Source organism: Panthera onca, chromosome Y, assembly GCF_046562875.1.
Source record: "Panthera onca isolate mPanOnc1 chromosome Y, mPanOnc1 haplotype 2, whole genome shotgun sequence".
NCBI lineage: Eukaryota > Metazoa > Chordata > Mammalia > Carnivora > Felidae > Panthera > Panthera onca.
In genome coordinates this window covers 27590148-27606146 of record NC_138358.1, presented here as the reverse complement: position 1 = coordinate 27606146, position 15999 = coordinate 27590148, and the positions used below count along the sequence as shown (strand labels likewise).

The window sequence follows — 15999 nt, the reverse complement described above, 5'->3', positions numbered from 1 at the left end:
AGGCCAGAAGTCTGAGATGGGATTTGGGCAGCCGGGGCTCTCCATGCAGCCTCTAGAGGAGGCTCTCTTTCATTCCTTTCCTCTAGCCTGTGGAAGGTCGCTGGTTTGGGGCAGCATAACCCTGTTTTCTCCATGTATGCCCAAATTTCCCTTTTGATAAGGACACCAGCCTTACTGGATTAGTCCCTCACGATCTCCTCTTAATTAAGTATGTTTTCAGTGACCCTATTTTGAAAGTACACTTGAGATTCTGGAGGTTTGGATTTCAACACATGATTTTCGATGGGGGACACTTTTAATGAAGGGTTATTGCAACAGACTGGGTTTTAGACCATATTAGCCCTGCTCTTATCAAATTTCAAAAGATACCCATATATTCTTGACATTCCGGTCTATTCTTATCCCATAGACCATTTACTCTTTCCATTTCATAACCGACAAAAAGTGAGCAAAAGGGTCGTAAGGTTGACTGTTCTTGCTTTATTTATTTGTTTGTTTGTTTGCTTCCTTATTTATTTAGGCAAGGACTTCACACCCAGTGTGGACTCCAACGCGGGGCTTGAACTCACAACCCTGACATCAAGACCTGACCTGCGATCAAGCATCAGACACTTAACCAACTGAGCTACCAAGGCACCTCTGTTACTGTTTAATTTTATTGGCCTGTAAAGATGACTGGAAAGTTCATTTAATGTTGAAGAAATTGGCCATGGTAACAGCTTCCTAAAAGACTGTTATTTTGTGAACTGATTCACTGTTTGTTTTTTTTTTTTAAGATTTTAATAACAACTTAAAACATGTTTTCTCCAAGCGGAACACTCCCCTAAGAGCTTTCCATCAGTACAAAATTGTCTGATGTCACAATCAACTCACAGGGTCAGAGTCACTCAGGACACTCTAAACCTTTGTCCCCAAAAAACCTTCAAAGTAGTGTACCGTCCAGCTCGTTCACCCACTTCAGAGTCTGGGAAATAAAGGAAGACCTAATGGTTCCACACATTTGGTCTGTGCCTTGGGCATTTATATTTATGAGTGGGCATAACTCAATGCCCACACATAAATCTTTCTGTCTTTCAACAAGGAAAAGGGTGCAGTTTGCTGGGGAAAGAAGGTGATTTCCTTGAAACTCATCTGAGAGAAAGGGAAGGACAGGTTTGTTCCCCGCACTCCCCCGCTCCAAGAATGAGTGAATGAGTCTCAGTGTGACATGAGATATGCAGGCTTGATCCAAACGACCCTGTAGGCAAGCCTACCTTCTGAATGTCCTTTGGAGGGGTTGATGGAAGAAACGACTAACATGCCGCAGGTCTGAGAGACCTTTGGGATACATTGCTACCAACAGAATGTTTACTTTCAGCGTTGCACAATGGTCTCTTGTGAAAATGACAAGTAGATAAACATTGCCACATTCACAGATGTTTACTATATAAAGAGGTCAAGATTCTCAGCAGCAGGTAATTGATTCTGAGCTTCCTCCAGAGGAGAAACCAAGAGGTGTTAGAAAGATGAAGATTCTACTCTTACTTCTTGGAGTCGTTCTGGTTTGTGGCAGCCGCCTACCTTTACCGGACGGCCGCCTACCTTTACCGGACGGCCGCCTACCATTACCAGACAGCCGCCTACCTTTACCGGACGGACACCTACCTCTACCGGACAGCCGCCTACCTCTACCGGACGGCCGCCTACCTCTACCGGACGGCCGCCTACCTCTACCGGATGGCCGCCTACCTCTACCGGACGGCCGCCTACCTTTACCGGACGGCCGCCTACCTCTACCAGACGGCCACCTACCTTTACCGGACAGCCGCCCACCTTTACAAGACAACCTTACACAGGTACCAGAAAAAGGCTAACCTGACATGGACGTCTTCATGTGTGTGCCTGTGTGTGTGTGTGTGTGTGTGTGTGTGTGTGTGTGTGTGTGTCTTTTGGGGGGTTTTCTATGCATATCCAAATTTATGTGCATCTAAGCCTAGCCATGCACCTGGAAACTCGGAATCCCTCTGTTCATCACCTCCTAACACATTTCTTTTGTACATGTCTGCTCTGGTCTACTAACTGGCTGCTTCCCCCGTACTTATAAAACAGAAGGTGCGTCAGCCAAAGAGCTGTTGGGTTTGAGCTCTTGCATTTGATAAGAACGAGTGTGCTATTTCAGGACTATGTGAATTTTTAGTTCTGCTGCAGAATTGGGTTTCTCAGTATTTTATAAATCTTGCTTTTGTTCTTTAAAGTTAGGTAGCTCACTGCTGATGTAAAAGAGGAGGGAAACCCATGCTGGATGATGTTGGAGGCCATCAAAAGAATTGGACCAACGTTTCTGATGGAAACTTTGCTTTTAGCTTTCAGGAGAATGGAACACGCTTTTGGTCGCAGCCACCAACGTTGACAAGATAAGCAACGACCCATTCCCCAGTTATATGCGCAAAGTTCATGTGGACATAACAAATGGCACAGTCGTCTTCAATATTTCTGTCATGTAAGAATAGCACAGAATGAAATGGCCTGATCTGATGACCCTGAGAGGGCATCTGAGTTGCATGTTTGCAGTGAAATACCTCAGTGATGTTGAAAAGTGAGACTCTGAGTTCTTAAGAAATTCAGTACACCCTTCTTGCTTTAATGAGATGATTCTCAGGGACCTCCTGTGACCATAGGGTTCCCGACACTGGCCTCAATCATTCTCTACCCTGAAGAACTCCCAAGTAGCAATGTTTACTCATTATTAAATTCACCAAAGCCTTTGCTGCTTCAAATATTATTTATAAGATGCTCACTTTTCTGCAGGCATTTTATTAAGAACTCAAGAGTAACAGACGATGAAGACACTTTTTTAGTTCCATTGTTCAAACCAGAGCCAGATACAGATCTATAGAGTAATAATATCATGCATGAAATTCTTTACTAAGAGGAAAGATGCGGTGGAAAGAGGGCACCAGAAAATGACAAATGATCGCATAGTTGAAGTGTATTGCCAAATCGAAAACACCAGCAATCACACATGCTGATGAATTCACCTGGAACTAACAATGATTTCCACGCCAACATTTGACTTCCAGTAGACGACTCCTAGGATAACAAAATGAAGCAGGAGGTATCCCTGAAATCACAGGAATATAGGGCATCTGAAAGCACCAAATCATGCAAACAGATCCATGGCCTGTAAGATTAAAACATCTATTTACACTGCAGGTGGGAAGTATCACGCTAATTTCTACCTTTCTGAGTTTGGATGGAGCTGCTTGGGGGAACTGATGATAGCTTATGATAGTTCAGAAAGTTCTCAGTATAAAGAAATGAGAAAACTTGCAAGGGGTGGTGACAGGGGATTATAAGTAACCGAATGAAGTCTGTTTCTGAAGACCTAATTTCTAAAGCTATAGGTCGAATGCAAGAATCTTTCAGTCTCCACTGCTCACACACACATAAACACAGGCACATACTTTGAAGAATGAGAAATAAAAAGAGACACGTTTGTCTCGTTTGGCACGTCGTTTACAGGCACTGAAATGATGCCTCATTCAGATTCTTGTGCAGTTGAGACAAAGAGAATGTTAATTGTGGTTCAAAGTTTGTTTTCATCGACTCACTCGAAGACATTTTGTTTTTAAGGACGAACGGACTGTGCACAGAAAAGTCTGCCGTGGGAACCATTGGGCGTGACAAGTTTATCAATATTGGTTGTAAGTACAAGTATTTTACTGAGATATTAAGGTCAAAATCTTAGTCTCCACTTCTTTCTGGAACTCTAGTCTGCCTGAATTCTAGTTCAACTAATCATTGGAAATGTGACCAGGCACACTCCCCTAAATTATCTATCCAAGCACTTTATCTTGTCGTGCACAGTTAAGTCATAGGACATCGGTGGCCCCTTCCAATTTTGAGTATTATTAAATCATTGATAAGTGCTCAGGATGTTTATTTCATAAAGTTCTTGAGTATATGAGAATGTTTCAAGATAATTTAAATGGCCTTAGGAACTAAATATAATAGGTCTATCCTCAGTTTACATATCAATCTCATTTTGCTTTAAGAGAATACTTTTTTAAACATCATCTTAAAACATCTTACTGCATTCCATTCTTGGGAGATTAACCTACAATCCAAGGAAATCGGAGTGATTTTAATCGCCAGGCACATTTGTTCGTAACCTCAGCTTCTGTTAAAAGCAATGGGGATGTCGGCTAACACTTAGATTCTAAACTCTTCCTAATTACCCTAAACAACACTCCAAATTTTAAATGGCCTAATGTCTAAATATCTGATTAAAATTGTGATGTGTAAGTCTGTGGTTACAGCCCTCATCTAAGATAAGAAACAGCACAACGACTTGGCAAAAAGTAAAATATATGCAAACAAAGTGAATTATAGGCCTGGCATTCGACCCTACGCATATTCCTCAGTAACTTATGTTCCCAGTAGATCTTTTAAGTTATGTTTTCACTCTTTTTAGCTTTACATTATTTTTTCCTTTGCCTGAGCCATCAACGTCCTCTATCATCTTTTTTTTAATGTTCTCCCTTTTGGTAACCCCTTCTAACTTAGATTTGGACAATTTAAGAAGGGAGAATGAGCTGCACTTACTCTAACAGCTCTTTGGGAACTAGGAATTGTAACCTACCCAGCTCTGTTCTGGAGAAAGTGAGGTGTCACACTGACAAGCAGAATACCAGCAGTGGCCTTGAAAACACCCCGGAGGCTCAGAAGACAGATTTAACTTCATTGCTTCCATAACCTGCACTACCTATATAAACCTATTTAGTGAGATTTCCTGCAAAGCCCTTCATTTAAAAAAAATTTTTAATGTTTATTTATCTTTGAGAGAGGGAGAGAGAGAGAGAGAGCCAAGCACGAGCAGGGGAGGGACACAGAGAGAGGGAGACACAAAATTCGAAGCAGGCTGCAGGCTCTGAGCTGTCAACACAGAGCCTGATGTAGGGCTTGAACTCATGAGCCGTGAGATCATGACCTGAGCAGAAGTTAGATGCTCAACTGACTGAGCAATCCAAGCGAAGCCCTTCTTTATAACATTATCATTAAAACATTTGGTTACTAAGAATCTGAAGAGATGTATAAACTCTTATTTAAATTGTTCCAACATAACCCAAGACTCATGGACCTAAGAGCAGGCCTGTGCAAGATTTAGGTCCATGCAACTCTGAAGTTGTTTCAGCTGCCACTTGGTCTCTGGCTGGGGCTGACTAAGGCTATTTGAATGGGAAACACAAAGTGGCATAGTTTCAAATAAAATCCTCATGAGTGGTTCCAATAAGGCATTGTGTATGTTGAGAGCAGAAGAGAGAATGGATATTAGAAGGTATGGTGATGACGCTAAGTTGGTCAATGCTTATTCTTTTTCTTGTATACGTGCCAGGGTGGATGGGCAGAGCCAGAGTGGAAGGTGCCCCTGCAGGCAGGATCTGAACGTGTGTATCGTCACAAGTAAAACCGTATTAATAAAAATGCACATGTTCGTGGCAGCCAGAAATTTGTTGGGTAATACACCTAGATTAAGGGGGCGGACGCAAATGACTCAGAAGATCGCCCAGTGTAGGATAGGCACTCAGCACACAGTCATGCAGGGTTTTAAAGGGCAACTGAATTTTGGTCTTAAAGAGAAATCATCTCCAATGCCGGGATAAGGCAAATAGAAAGAGATTTTAAACTTGTATTGATAATATGCCATATAACAACAAGTCGTGTTGTTCAAAAAATGTTGGCTCTGGTTCAGATTCTGTGTCTCCCTCTCTCTGACCCTCCCCTGTTCATGCTCTGTCTCTCTCTGTCTCAAAAAAATAAATAAATAAAACGTTAAAAAAAAAATTAAAAAAAAAAAATGTTGGCTCCACTGGAACACATGTTTCAGAAAACACTTTAGTAAGACAGGAAAGGGTGAAATGTTTAATTTCAGAAGAATGGGGCAATAAGGAAAAGTTCCTTACGGGCCTTGTCTCCATGTCATAAGCAATGTTAGCATTCGCTGCATCATCGGAGGGACCAATATGAGAATGTTTTTACCAATATGCTAATAGGCCATCGTAGAGCCAATCTCCAATACATTCACTAAGGCAAGGCTACAGTTTATATACATTTTACATATATATTTTTTGTCTCACTCACAGATACGAATCAGAATATTTTAAATATTTTTTCTGCCAATTCACATTCTATCACAATCAACATGAACAACAGAAGAAACACCGCACAAGCGTTTGTATTGCTTGGTACGTATATCTTCCTGACGATGGTCATGGCCCTGTAATATTTCCACTGTCAGCATTCTCAGTGTGAAAATCAGTAGAGGTTGGAGGTACCAGATCGTAAGACATTTAAGAATAATTCCCATTTGTGCAAAAAAAAATTAGTTTGATTAGAAATTATTTGCTAACAAGTCAACTCATTTCAAGCCACGGCTATCTTCGGGTTGACCCCAATTCCTTCATTTTATGACAATTTTTCAAATAGACTCTTCAGCCTCAGAGCAGAAACTTCAAAACAACAAAAAACCTTCCTCCTGTTTAATCCTTTCAATGCACTGTTGTGAACATCAACGATTTCCACCCCCAGGGGCTTGAGAGGGGTGTTTCAGCTCTGAGATACTAGGTTTCAAGTTGGAAAAAGGCATTTGAAAACTCTGGTTTTCATAAAAAAGGAAGCTGTCTCCCATCACCCTGTGACAGGGCTATGGCTGGGAAGGTGAGAACCGTGCTTGCATTTTCTTTGGGCCCAGACCAGGGGTGCATGTCAGAGCCAGAGTCTGAGGTGTAGGCAGAGATGGGGTAGGCTGGATATTCTTGATGGATTAGGCCCCCAATTCATGGATTTCCTGCTGTTTTCCTGGAGTCCCGCTGCTGATGCTGGGCACTGCATGGGATACACAGGGGGAAAGCAGTGAACGGCTCCTACCCACTTAGGTCAGGCAGCTGACACTGGGACAAAGTCAGTGGCAACTGTTGGAGACTGAGTTAAAGACTTGATTTCCCCATTCATTCTCCTCGTTCTGCATGCAAAAATTCTTACAGGTTCTAATGGGCAATTTCTGCTTTATGCACGGTGATTTTCAGGCAGAAGACTTCATCCTGATGACAACGACTTTGCAAGGTTCAGGGAGTTGATGAGAGAAAACAATATTCCTGAAGAAAATCTTATAGATATGAGCAAAACTGGTAATGTGACTATATATATATATATATATATATATATATATTTTTTTTTTTTTTTTTTTTTTTTTTCCTGAACATATCTCTCACCTGATCTGTAAAAATGCTATCTGGAAAAAAAAAACTGATTCATTTTACATTTTCTCTTCCATGAATTATCTTTCATAAAACCCATTATTTAAAAGAAGAAATCCATACAAATATTGGGAAATGGCCATGATGGGTTGCTCCTTTATTCACCTTTTATATTTGTCTTTCCCCAGAGAAGTGTCCTAAAAATGAGAGCAGTACCACCCGTCCTGAACACTGTAAGTAAGAATGACGTGTTATCAGTGCCACTATGTCAACTCAGTAATTATGTCACTAGAGAACTTTTTTATGTTACATGAGGTTACTTTTTTTACCCCAAGATTGCAAACCAGTTGAGGTGATTAATGCTAAAAAGCAGTTTGGGGGATAAAGCATTATTTCACAAGAATCATGCCAGTGACAGCCATTCAGAGAGAAGCAGGAAAGCCAGATGCTGGTGGGGATGACAGGAAAAATGAGTTTTCCAGTCAGTTCTGACTTGAGGGCTGTCCGAATGCGTCACCACTCCATGTCCACTCTTCCCGCTCCTCCCGTGTTTAATTTTGCGTAATTGCAACAGCCACCTCAGGGGCCCTCCTACCACGCCAATGACACAAGCGTTCAATGTGCATTTTCTGGCAGAACGTGATTTCCTTAAAGTGTGATTGTTAAACCTTTAAAGTAATACGAGCCTCAAATTACGATTGTGCTCTAGGCTAACACATGCCATTTGTCACTGTTGTTGGGAAGAAAGGGGCGAAAGAAAGGTCAAACAGAAATATTAGCTTTCATGCTGAATATAATGTCCTGAGGCCAGAGAGCTTTTGCAATCAGAAGACCAGAGTGTAAGTCCATCAAAGACCCTGTAAAATCATGTTTGATGTGCCATCCCCATGAACATTCATTCCGAAATCATGAAAGTGTTGGAAGGGGTCCTGATTATGAAAAGTCCCATCACACACACATCCCTGAAAAAATTCCAGTGGGTCCCCCCCATATCGTGGGGATGGAGAGTATGATGTTCCCTGTGGGATTGGTGCACTGGGTCAACTAAACGTCCTCCGAACCCTTGATGTTGTCCTTCCTGAGGCTCATACAGTCCACTCAACTCAACCTCCTCCCCTGTTTTATGCACCTGTAGCTGCATCCCTCAGAACCAGGAACACGGTCTTCCCCATGGAATCAGGATCAACAGCATGAAGCGTATGTTCCTTCTTTCTGCCTCACATCATTTTCTCGATTCATAAACATGTTCGCCTTTCCCATCTCGTCTCTGTCCATCACCATTCAGGTCCTGTTTGGTGTCACAGGATTTCTGAATGATGAAATAAATTGATTACACATGTATCCTGTACCTGTGTGTCTGTGCACATATGCATGTATCCTAAGCCTGTGTGTTTAATTTTAAAAACACCTAAATATCCACTTTACATACAACTACCCAGGAAAGCATGGCTGGCATAGGATCAACATCCCATCAGAGACAATTCAGATTAGGCTTAAAGAGAAAAGCCACAGAGGTGTCTAAATGAGAGGGAGAAAAAGGTCTAAACCATCAGCGGAAGGGACGATGGGTATTTTTACTATAATGGTCAAGAAAAACGTCCCAAGGAAGCATCTTATCTACCACAAGGACAGAAGTGTGCACACCTCACTGAGATTTATACACAGACAGTCTACAATGCCTCGAGTCATAATTGAGGGGAAGTGCCTACCATCACAGCACCATTACCCATGAAACTGAGGAGAAGGGCTGCTATTTCCTTACAGTAGGATCACAGTCATTACAGATGGGGCATCACGGTCATCCAAGATGGGGCAGCAGCTGAGACATGGTCAACCCAGAGGGTCATGGTGTCAGTGTAGCGCTTGGACAAACCATCAGATGGTGAGCTCAGTTGGGAAGCTGTGAACACAGTACGCAAGATCTAGAGCGTGCCATCCCATTAAGTTTCAAACAGCAGTAGACACGGGAACTTCTAGGGAATGGCCATTCCCATCGTAACAGGCAGAGCACATGGATCCGCTAGCCATGATACACAGGTGTTCACCATCTAAGAGATCAGCACTCAGGATGCCCCACTTACTCCAATGGCCGGGCCAAAGTTCAGAGATCCCGTCCACACCTCAGGAAAATAAAATGAGCTTCAACCAGGATTTAATAGAATAAATACAGTACATTCGGGCTTAAAGAGATATGTGCAATACCAAATTCTTATTATGAATTAAGAATGGGCATGGAGAGGCTCGCCCATGGAGACATTCACTGATGGAGATGCTCCCTAGTGGAGGTGCTCCCTTGTAGAGATGCTTACTCATGGAGACATTCATCCGTGGAGATGTTCACCCATGGAGAAGCTCGCCCACGGAGAGGCTCGCCCTTGGAGACATTCACTCCTGGAGAGGCTCAGCCATGGAGAGGCTCAGCCATGGAGAGGCTTAGCCATGGAGAATTCACTCCTGGGGACGATCCCTAGTGGAGGTGGTCACTCACGGACAAGCTTATTCTCTGCCTCCACCCTTAGCAGGTCCTCCCCCCTCCTCTTTCCCTCTTCTTATGTTGAACACAATATGTAGCAAGTGGTTCCTTAGCTTTTTCTTCTAATTACATGGAGGACTGAAGATTTGATCCTTGGCCAATTTTCCCTGCATTGTTTTAACTCCAGAAATTGTTGAGATTTTACAGTATTATAGGCTGAACCGGGTCCGCACAAATTCTGTGTGGAAGCCCTTGCCGCCAGGACCTCACAGCAGGTCTCTATTTGGAGATGGGGGTCTTCACAGAGGTGATTAACTTACAACGAGGTCACTAAGCCAACAGGACTGTTATCCTTCTAAGAGGAGATGAGAATCACTACCTTGTACACTTGAAACTAATATAACACTGTATGTTAACTACACTGGAATTAAAATTTTAAATTATTTAAAAAGAGAACAGGACAGAAGGACATAGACATGCACAGAGGGATGACCACGTGAGGACACGGGGAGAAAATGGTGCCCACATGCCAAGGAGAGAGGCCTGAGGAGGAACGAGCCTTGGCCATGCCTGGATCTCGGACTCCCAGCCTGCTGGACTGTGAGAAAATATATTTCCATTGTTTAAGCCCCTCCGTCTACGGTCCTTTGTAATATGATCAGGTTCTAATTTCCATTGTCATTTGATTATCGAGGTTTACAGACACTGATGTGCCGCTGACAGCTTCCTGAGAAATCAGTAATTGAATATACTGAAAATGCATACAGGAAACAGAGAACCACCACATACTCCAGCCACGTACACAAAACCCGTGAGGAGTGCATCCTCCTCTACCCCATGCTCCCCACAGTGTCTGCTTAGGGAATTTACTTCAAACATAGAGTTGACCAAAACTTTCCTTTGACTGAAAATAAATTCAGCACAGGCAGTTACCAGTAGATGAGCCAAAAGGTGGTACATGCGTGCCTGTGTCTGTGTCGTGTGTGTGCCGATCCAGGAGATACCTGGAACTGGGGGGTCAATTTCTTCCTACAGCCGAACATCCAGGAAGCATGGACGTGGCCAAGTGCCAAACCACACAAATTGGGACATTGTGACTTCTGGTGTTTATTTACTTGACATGTATGATGTTGGACTATAGGAATGCTCAATTACTGCTTCAAAGTTTATTTATTCCTTTTTTTAAATGTTTATTTATTTTTGAGAGAGAGAGAGAGAGCGAGCAGGGGAGGGGCAGAGAGAGGGGGAGACACAGAATCCGAAGCAGGCTCCAGGCTCTGAGCTGTCAGCACAGACCCTGATGCAGGGCTTGAACCCATGAACCGTGATATCATGGCCTAAGCTGAAATCAAGTGTCGCTCGCTTCACCGACTGAGCCACCCAGGTGCCCCTGTTCAGTTATTTTTCCTTATTTAAATCCCTGAAGAGCAGATTTCAGTAACTGTGTCTCCAAATATTGGTAGTGGAGAAAAGTTAATATTAATGAAAAAAAATCAGATACTCTAGGTTATCAAAAATACAATACGGAAATACATCCTGTATTTTATAGCCTTTGAAACCTTCCAAATGGGTGAATATCCTCTTTTTTTTTTTTTTAATGTCATGCCCCAAGTCTATATATATGTCATATCAAAATTCTTAGCTTCCCAAAAAGGTTAAGAAAATGACTTTTGAAAAAGAACGCCTAAGGAGATGCAGAAATGACTTTCTTTGCCCTACAGAATCACAACTGGAATAACAAAGTCATAAAGTTTCCATCTTGTTCTTGTTTTAATAACTTGAAAGTCTTATTTAGAAAAGATGTGATGGAATCAAGACACAGTATTTTTTTAGCATATTGTCTTTTTTGTACTTGACTGCCCCTTCTACACGTCATGACAAAATAACACGTCCCTAAATTTATTGTAAAGGCTTCCACTCTATCATAAGCCAAACATATGGAAATAACAATGTGAGTAAAAACAACAAGTTGGCCAACTAAAGCTGACTTCTACTCTGTGTCCATATATTTAACAAGCTCTCCCTATTCATGTAGCTGAATAAAAGAATAATATTTATACTTGCCACAGTAATATTCTCTAGGAATGCAACTTTCAGTAGGTTATGTGTGACCCACCCTCATTCTGTTATAGTGCCACGCTAATCCAAGGAGGGTTTTCAGTTTGGTCAACGAATAAACCTAGAAATGTACTAGGAATTAAAATGTATGGACCCCACCCCAGACCTTTTGATTCAGGTGATTTTGCAGGAACCTGTGTTTGAACTAACTTTCTGTAACATTCTTACCTAAAGTCTGAGAAACCACTGTCCTAGTGCTAAGTTATATTAAAGCAGCGAGGTATATACCAACAAATAAATAAAATACTGCAAACAAGAGAAGGAGAATATTAAACAGACTTGGCAAGGCTGTGCCCAGAAAGATGCATCAAATCTGAGGGCAAATTTGTTGGGTAAGCATTAACTAGGGGAAGGACGGACAGCATCCTAAGAAATGCACAAGAGTGAATGCCAAGCATTTGGAATTATAGGTTATTTGTTTAGCCACACTGCTGTCCTACAGAATACCACGTACTTTTGCTTAAAGTGCATTTGCTAATAAGTTCATTCAGAATGCTCACTCTTCACTTAATGTTTTTATTTATTTTTCAAAACAGAGAGAGACAGAGCCTACACAGGGGAGGGGCAGAGAGGGAGGGAGACACAGAATCCCAAGCAGGCTCCAGGCTCCGAGCCATCAGCACAGAGCCCCATGCAGGACTCGAACTCACGAACCGTGAGATCACGACCTGAGCCGAAGTCGGATGCTCAACCGACCAAGCCACCCGGGCGCCCCACTCACTCTTCACTTAAAACAATAATCGGGGGGGGGCGCCTGGGTGGCTCAGTCGGTTGAGCGCCGACTTCGGCTCAGGTCATGATCTCGCGGTCCGTGAGTTCGAGCCCCGCATCGGGCCCCTGTGCTGACAGCTCAGAGCCCGGAGCCTGTTTCAGATTCTGTGTCTCCCTCTCTCTGACCCTCCCCCATTCATGCTCTGTCTCTCTCTGTCTCAAAAATAAATAAACGTTAAAAAATTAAAAAATAAAATTAAAAAAAACAATAATAGGGGTTGCATAATGCACAGGACGTGACTCTGGTTGGGAGGAGGTTGGGTGAGTATCTTTCAAAAGTTCAGAGAGAAAATTAGGGGGAAGTAGCTCAGTCTGTCTACCTGCCTTATTTCAGGATAAAAACGAAACGGTGCTTCAATGGCTTGAGAGAAATCACCCACTCGAAACAACGGAAGATTAAACATAGAACTGTTTATAAATTCAGGACGTGCGCCCAAGGTTAAACCATGCGCGCACACGGACACACTCCTAAAACCCCATGCATTGATGAAGCCTTAATTTGTGCAGGAAGATGGTAGTACATGTTGGATTCAGGAGCTGGCAAGAATGAATGAGTAGGAAGTTTGGAATATACAACAGGAACCTTTTTTTTTGGAAAAATGTAGAACAGGTAATTAACATCCCTACTGAATAACAGCAATGTACAGATGTAGAATGATATTTGAATTCAAACGTCAACAGACTTGCAACCAGAAGAAACTTTTCTGAATTTCTCATGGAGAAAATATGTATATAAGCTTATTTTAAATACTAGGAGTGATAATCTTGCTAACTATAGTTATCAGTTTTGGCATATTTAGTTCTTGTCAATCAATTAGAATACATCTCAAGGACTGTGCCCTGTCCTTGGGGTAACGCCATACATTATCTTTCTATGTGCCTTAGTATATGAATCCAGAGCTTTATGGATGTATCCTTAAAAGCCATGAGGCTGATCTTCCAGAATGGATGAGGTCATCATCAGCAATTGTGTCGTAGGTAAGCATGCACTCAGTTATAGAGAGCATTGCAACCTGACGCGTGGATAAATTAGTCTTGTAAGAAATTTATGTGTCTTCTACACAGAGACTTCCATATTTGAGATGGGAATTTAAGATTTATTTTTATAAAGGATAATTTTATTTAAAAAATCGATGGATGATTTGACTCCAGGGCAAGTTATGGAAATAAAGAGTCTTGACATCTACTTCATTGTAACATTCCTTATTATATAGGCACTCAACCAACGGATGCTACTTGCCAATATGCTCTCTCTCTATAAACTCAGTCGCTAAAAATGAAAATACAAAAAACAAAACAAAAACAACCACCTGTGTTGAAAGAATGACCTATTAAACAAAGTAGGTTAACTCTTCCTCAAATGAATATTTTAATGTACTAATTAAACGGAAGAATCAGCAATGCTACACAGGTATTGTTTCATTAGCTTCCAGATTTCTGGAATTGACAGGTCCCTGTGCGTCCAGATATAAAATGTGAACGCAAGAACATTGTCTTCACGCTCAGCTGCTTTTAGTTCCTGAAATAAATACTGTTTCACGGGGTCCATTAGGTTTATTCCCCTTCTGCATGAAGCGTGGTTTCATCGTACTGGAATCAACCACTGAGATCATCTTATTTTCTAGGAAAATGAGGCATTCCAAAGAAAAGGACTTGCCCAAGGTCATCGATTTAGCATTGTGGCAGTACGAGAAGCGTTCTCTGTGCTACGTTAAAATGAGGTTTCTTTAAATAAGAGACTTTAAGATTGTTTTCTCTCTTTCAAGTATCACTGTAGAGTCAGGGAACACTTATATTTCATTCTGAGAATTAGCTGGAAAAAACTTGAAACTGATGTTTATTTTTAAGATTCCAATCTTACAGGCATATTTAGGGAGAAAATCCGCTTCTTACATTTGTTTGCTGTAAACATTTTTAAAAAATGACTCAGGGGTGCCTGGGTGGATCAGTTGGTTGAGCGTCCATCTGTGGCTCAGGTCATGATCTCAGGGTTTATGGGTACAAGCCCTGTGTGGGGCTCTGTCCTGACAGCCTGCTTTAGATTCTCTCTCTCTTTCTGCCTCTCTGCCCTGCTTGCGTACTCTCTCTCAAAAATAAGTAAATAAAACATTAAAAAAAGAGTTAAGAAAATAAATGGGTCAGATGTTGAAAAACTGGCGGACTCTTGCATTTTATATGGGATGCTGACAAAATCCATTCCATGAAAATTATGGTAGATCCCAATGACTAATACAGATTGCTTAGATAAACAACTTTCTTCAAATGAACATTTTTTAAACGAAACCTTCTTGGTACAGATCATGTTAGAATGGCACAGTTCTAACACATTCATAAAGAGAATCATTATAAAGAAAATCCCAAGACTATTGAGCATTAGGGGAATCACTCAATTCATCACACACTATGTAGCATGTGCAATGTACTGGACACTGTATGAGGTGGAGAATTATGTGTGTAGCCTTAGGAATTCCACAACCCTATTGACTGAAAAAGGATTGTGCAGAGGTCAAAAAAGCAAACCATGTTTTGAGATTCTCAGATTTATTGCAGTGACTACAATGGTATTCATTCATTCACTCATTCATTCATTCACTGAGAACACAAGTGAGGGAGAGGACCAGAGGGACAGAGAGAATCTTAAGCAGGCTCCACACTCAGCACAGAGCGCGATGCACGGCTTGATCTCATGGCTTTGGGATCCTGACCCGAGTAGAAATCAAGAGTCAGATGCTCAACCCACTGACCCACCCAGGCACTCCAACTACGATATTATTATTGTTGTTAAATTATGATTGCGTTAACTTACTAATGGGTATAGTTGGTGTTCATTAAATATCTGCTGAACATGTGAATGAATCAATGAATGAATGGAGTCCCCAGTTCATGGGATGTCTAATGGGTGTTTCCAGTTCCCAAAGTGCTTCTCCGGCTTCCAAAAAAAAAAAAAAAAAAAAAAAAAACAGGTTAAAGCCAGTATTAGCATATTTTGGCTGAGGCACAAATTTTAAATGTTGTAAGAATTAAATATCTTGGGTCCCCTGGCTCACTCAGTTGGTTAAGCATCTCATTCTGATTTTAGCTCTGGTCATGATCTCATGGTTCATGAGCTCGAGCCCCATGTTGGGCTCTTGTGTTGATCATGCAGAACTTGCTTGGGATTCTCTTTTTTTCTCTCTCTCTCCCTTTGCCTCTCCCCCACTTGTGCTTCCTTTCTCTCTCAGAACAAATAAACATTAAAGAAAAGGAATTAAACATCTTGAAAACATCTGTTATCACAGCATGATGTGCTCATGTGTCTTTCAACACCAGAAACTGAAGAAAAGTATAAGAGAAAAATTTATAATTCCAAACCAAGGCAGATTAATGTGGTAAGTGTAAAGGTTACAGGAGCTAACTGTAAAA

The 15999-nt window shown here is 41.6% G+C and overlaps 1 protein-coding gene across 1 annotated transcript; it reads left to right on the top strand.

Annotated features, from left to right (window-relative positions):
- The first annotated feature begins 1644 nt into the window (after window positions 1–1644).
- LOC145714866 (odorant-binding protein-like) lies at window positions 1645–8576 on the top strand. The gene is made up of 7 exons (XM_081794404.1): window positions 1645–1835; window positions 2343–2479; window positions 3613–3683; window positions 6123–6224; window positions 7065–7166; window positions 7424–7468; window positions 8371–8576. The coding sequence occupies exons 2-7, from the start codon at window positions 2421–2423 to the stop codon at window positions 8427–8429; spliced, it is 438 nt and encodes a 145-aa protein (XP_081650530.1). The 5' UTR covers window positions 1645–1835; window positions 2343–2420; the 3' UTR covers window positions 8430–8576.
- Window positions 8577–15999: the final 7423 nt, after the last annotated feature.

Coding starts and splice junctions, on each gene's coding strand:
- LOC145714866 (XM_081794404.1), top strand. CDS start 2,421: ATGCGCAAAGTTCATGTGGACATAACAAATGGCACAGTCGTCTTCAAT. Junction 2,480..3,612: donor GTCTTCAATATTTCTGTCAT/GTAAGAATAGCA, acceptor TTTGTTTTTAAG/GACGAACGGACTGTGCACAG. Junction 7,167..7,423: donor TATAGATATGAGCAAAACTG/GTAATGTGACTA, acceptor GTCTTTCCCCAG/AGAAGTGTCCTAAAAATGAG.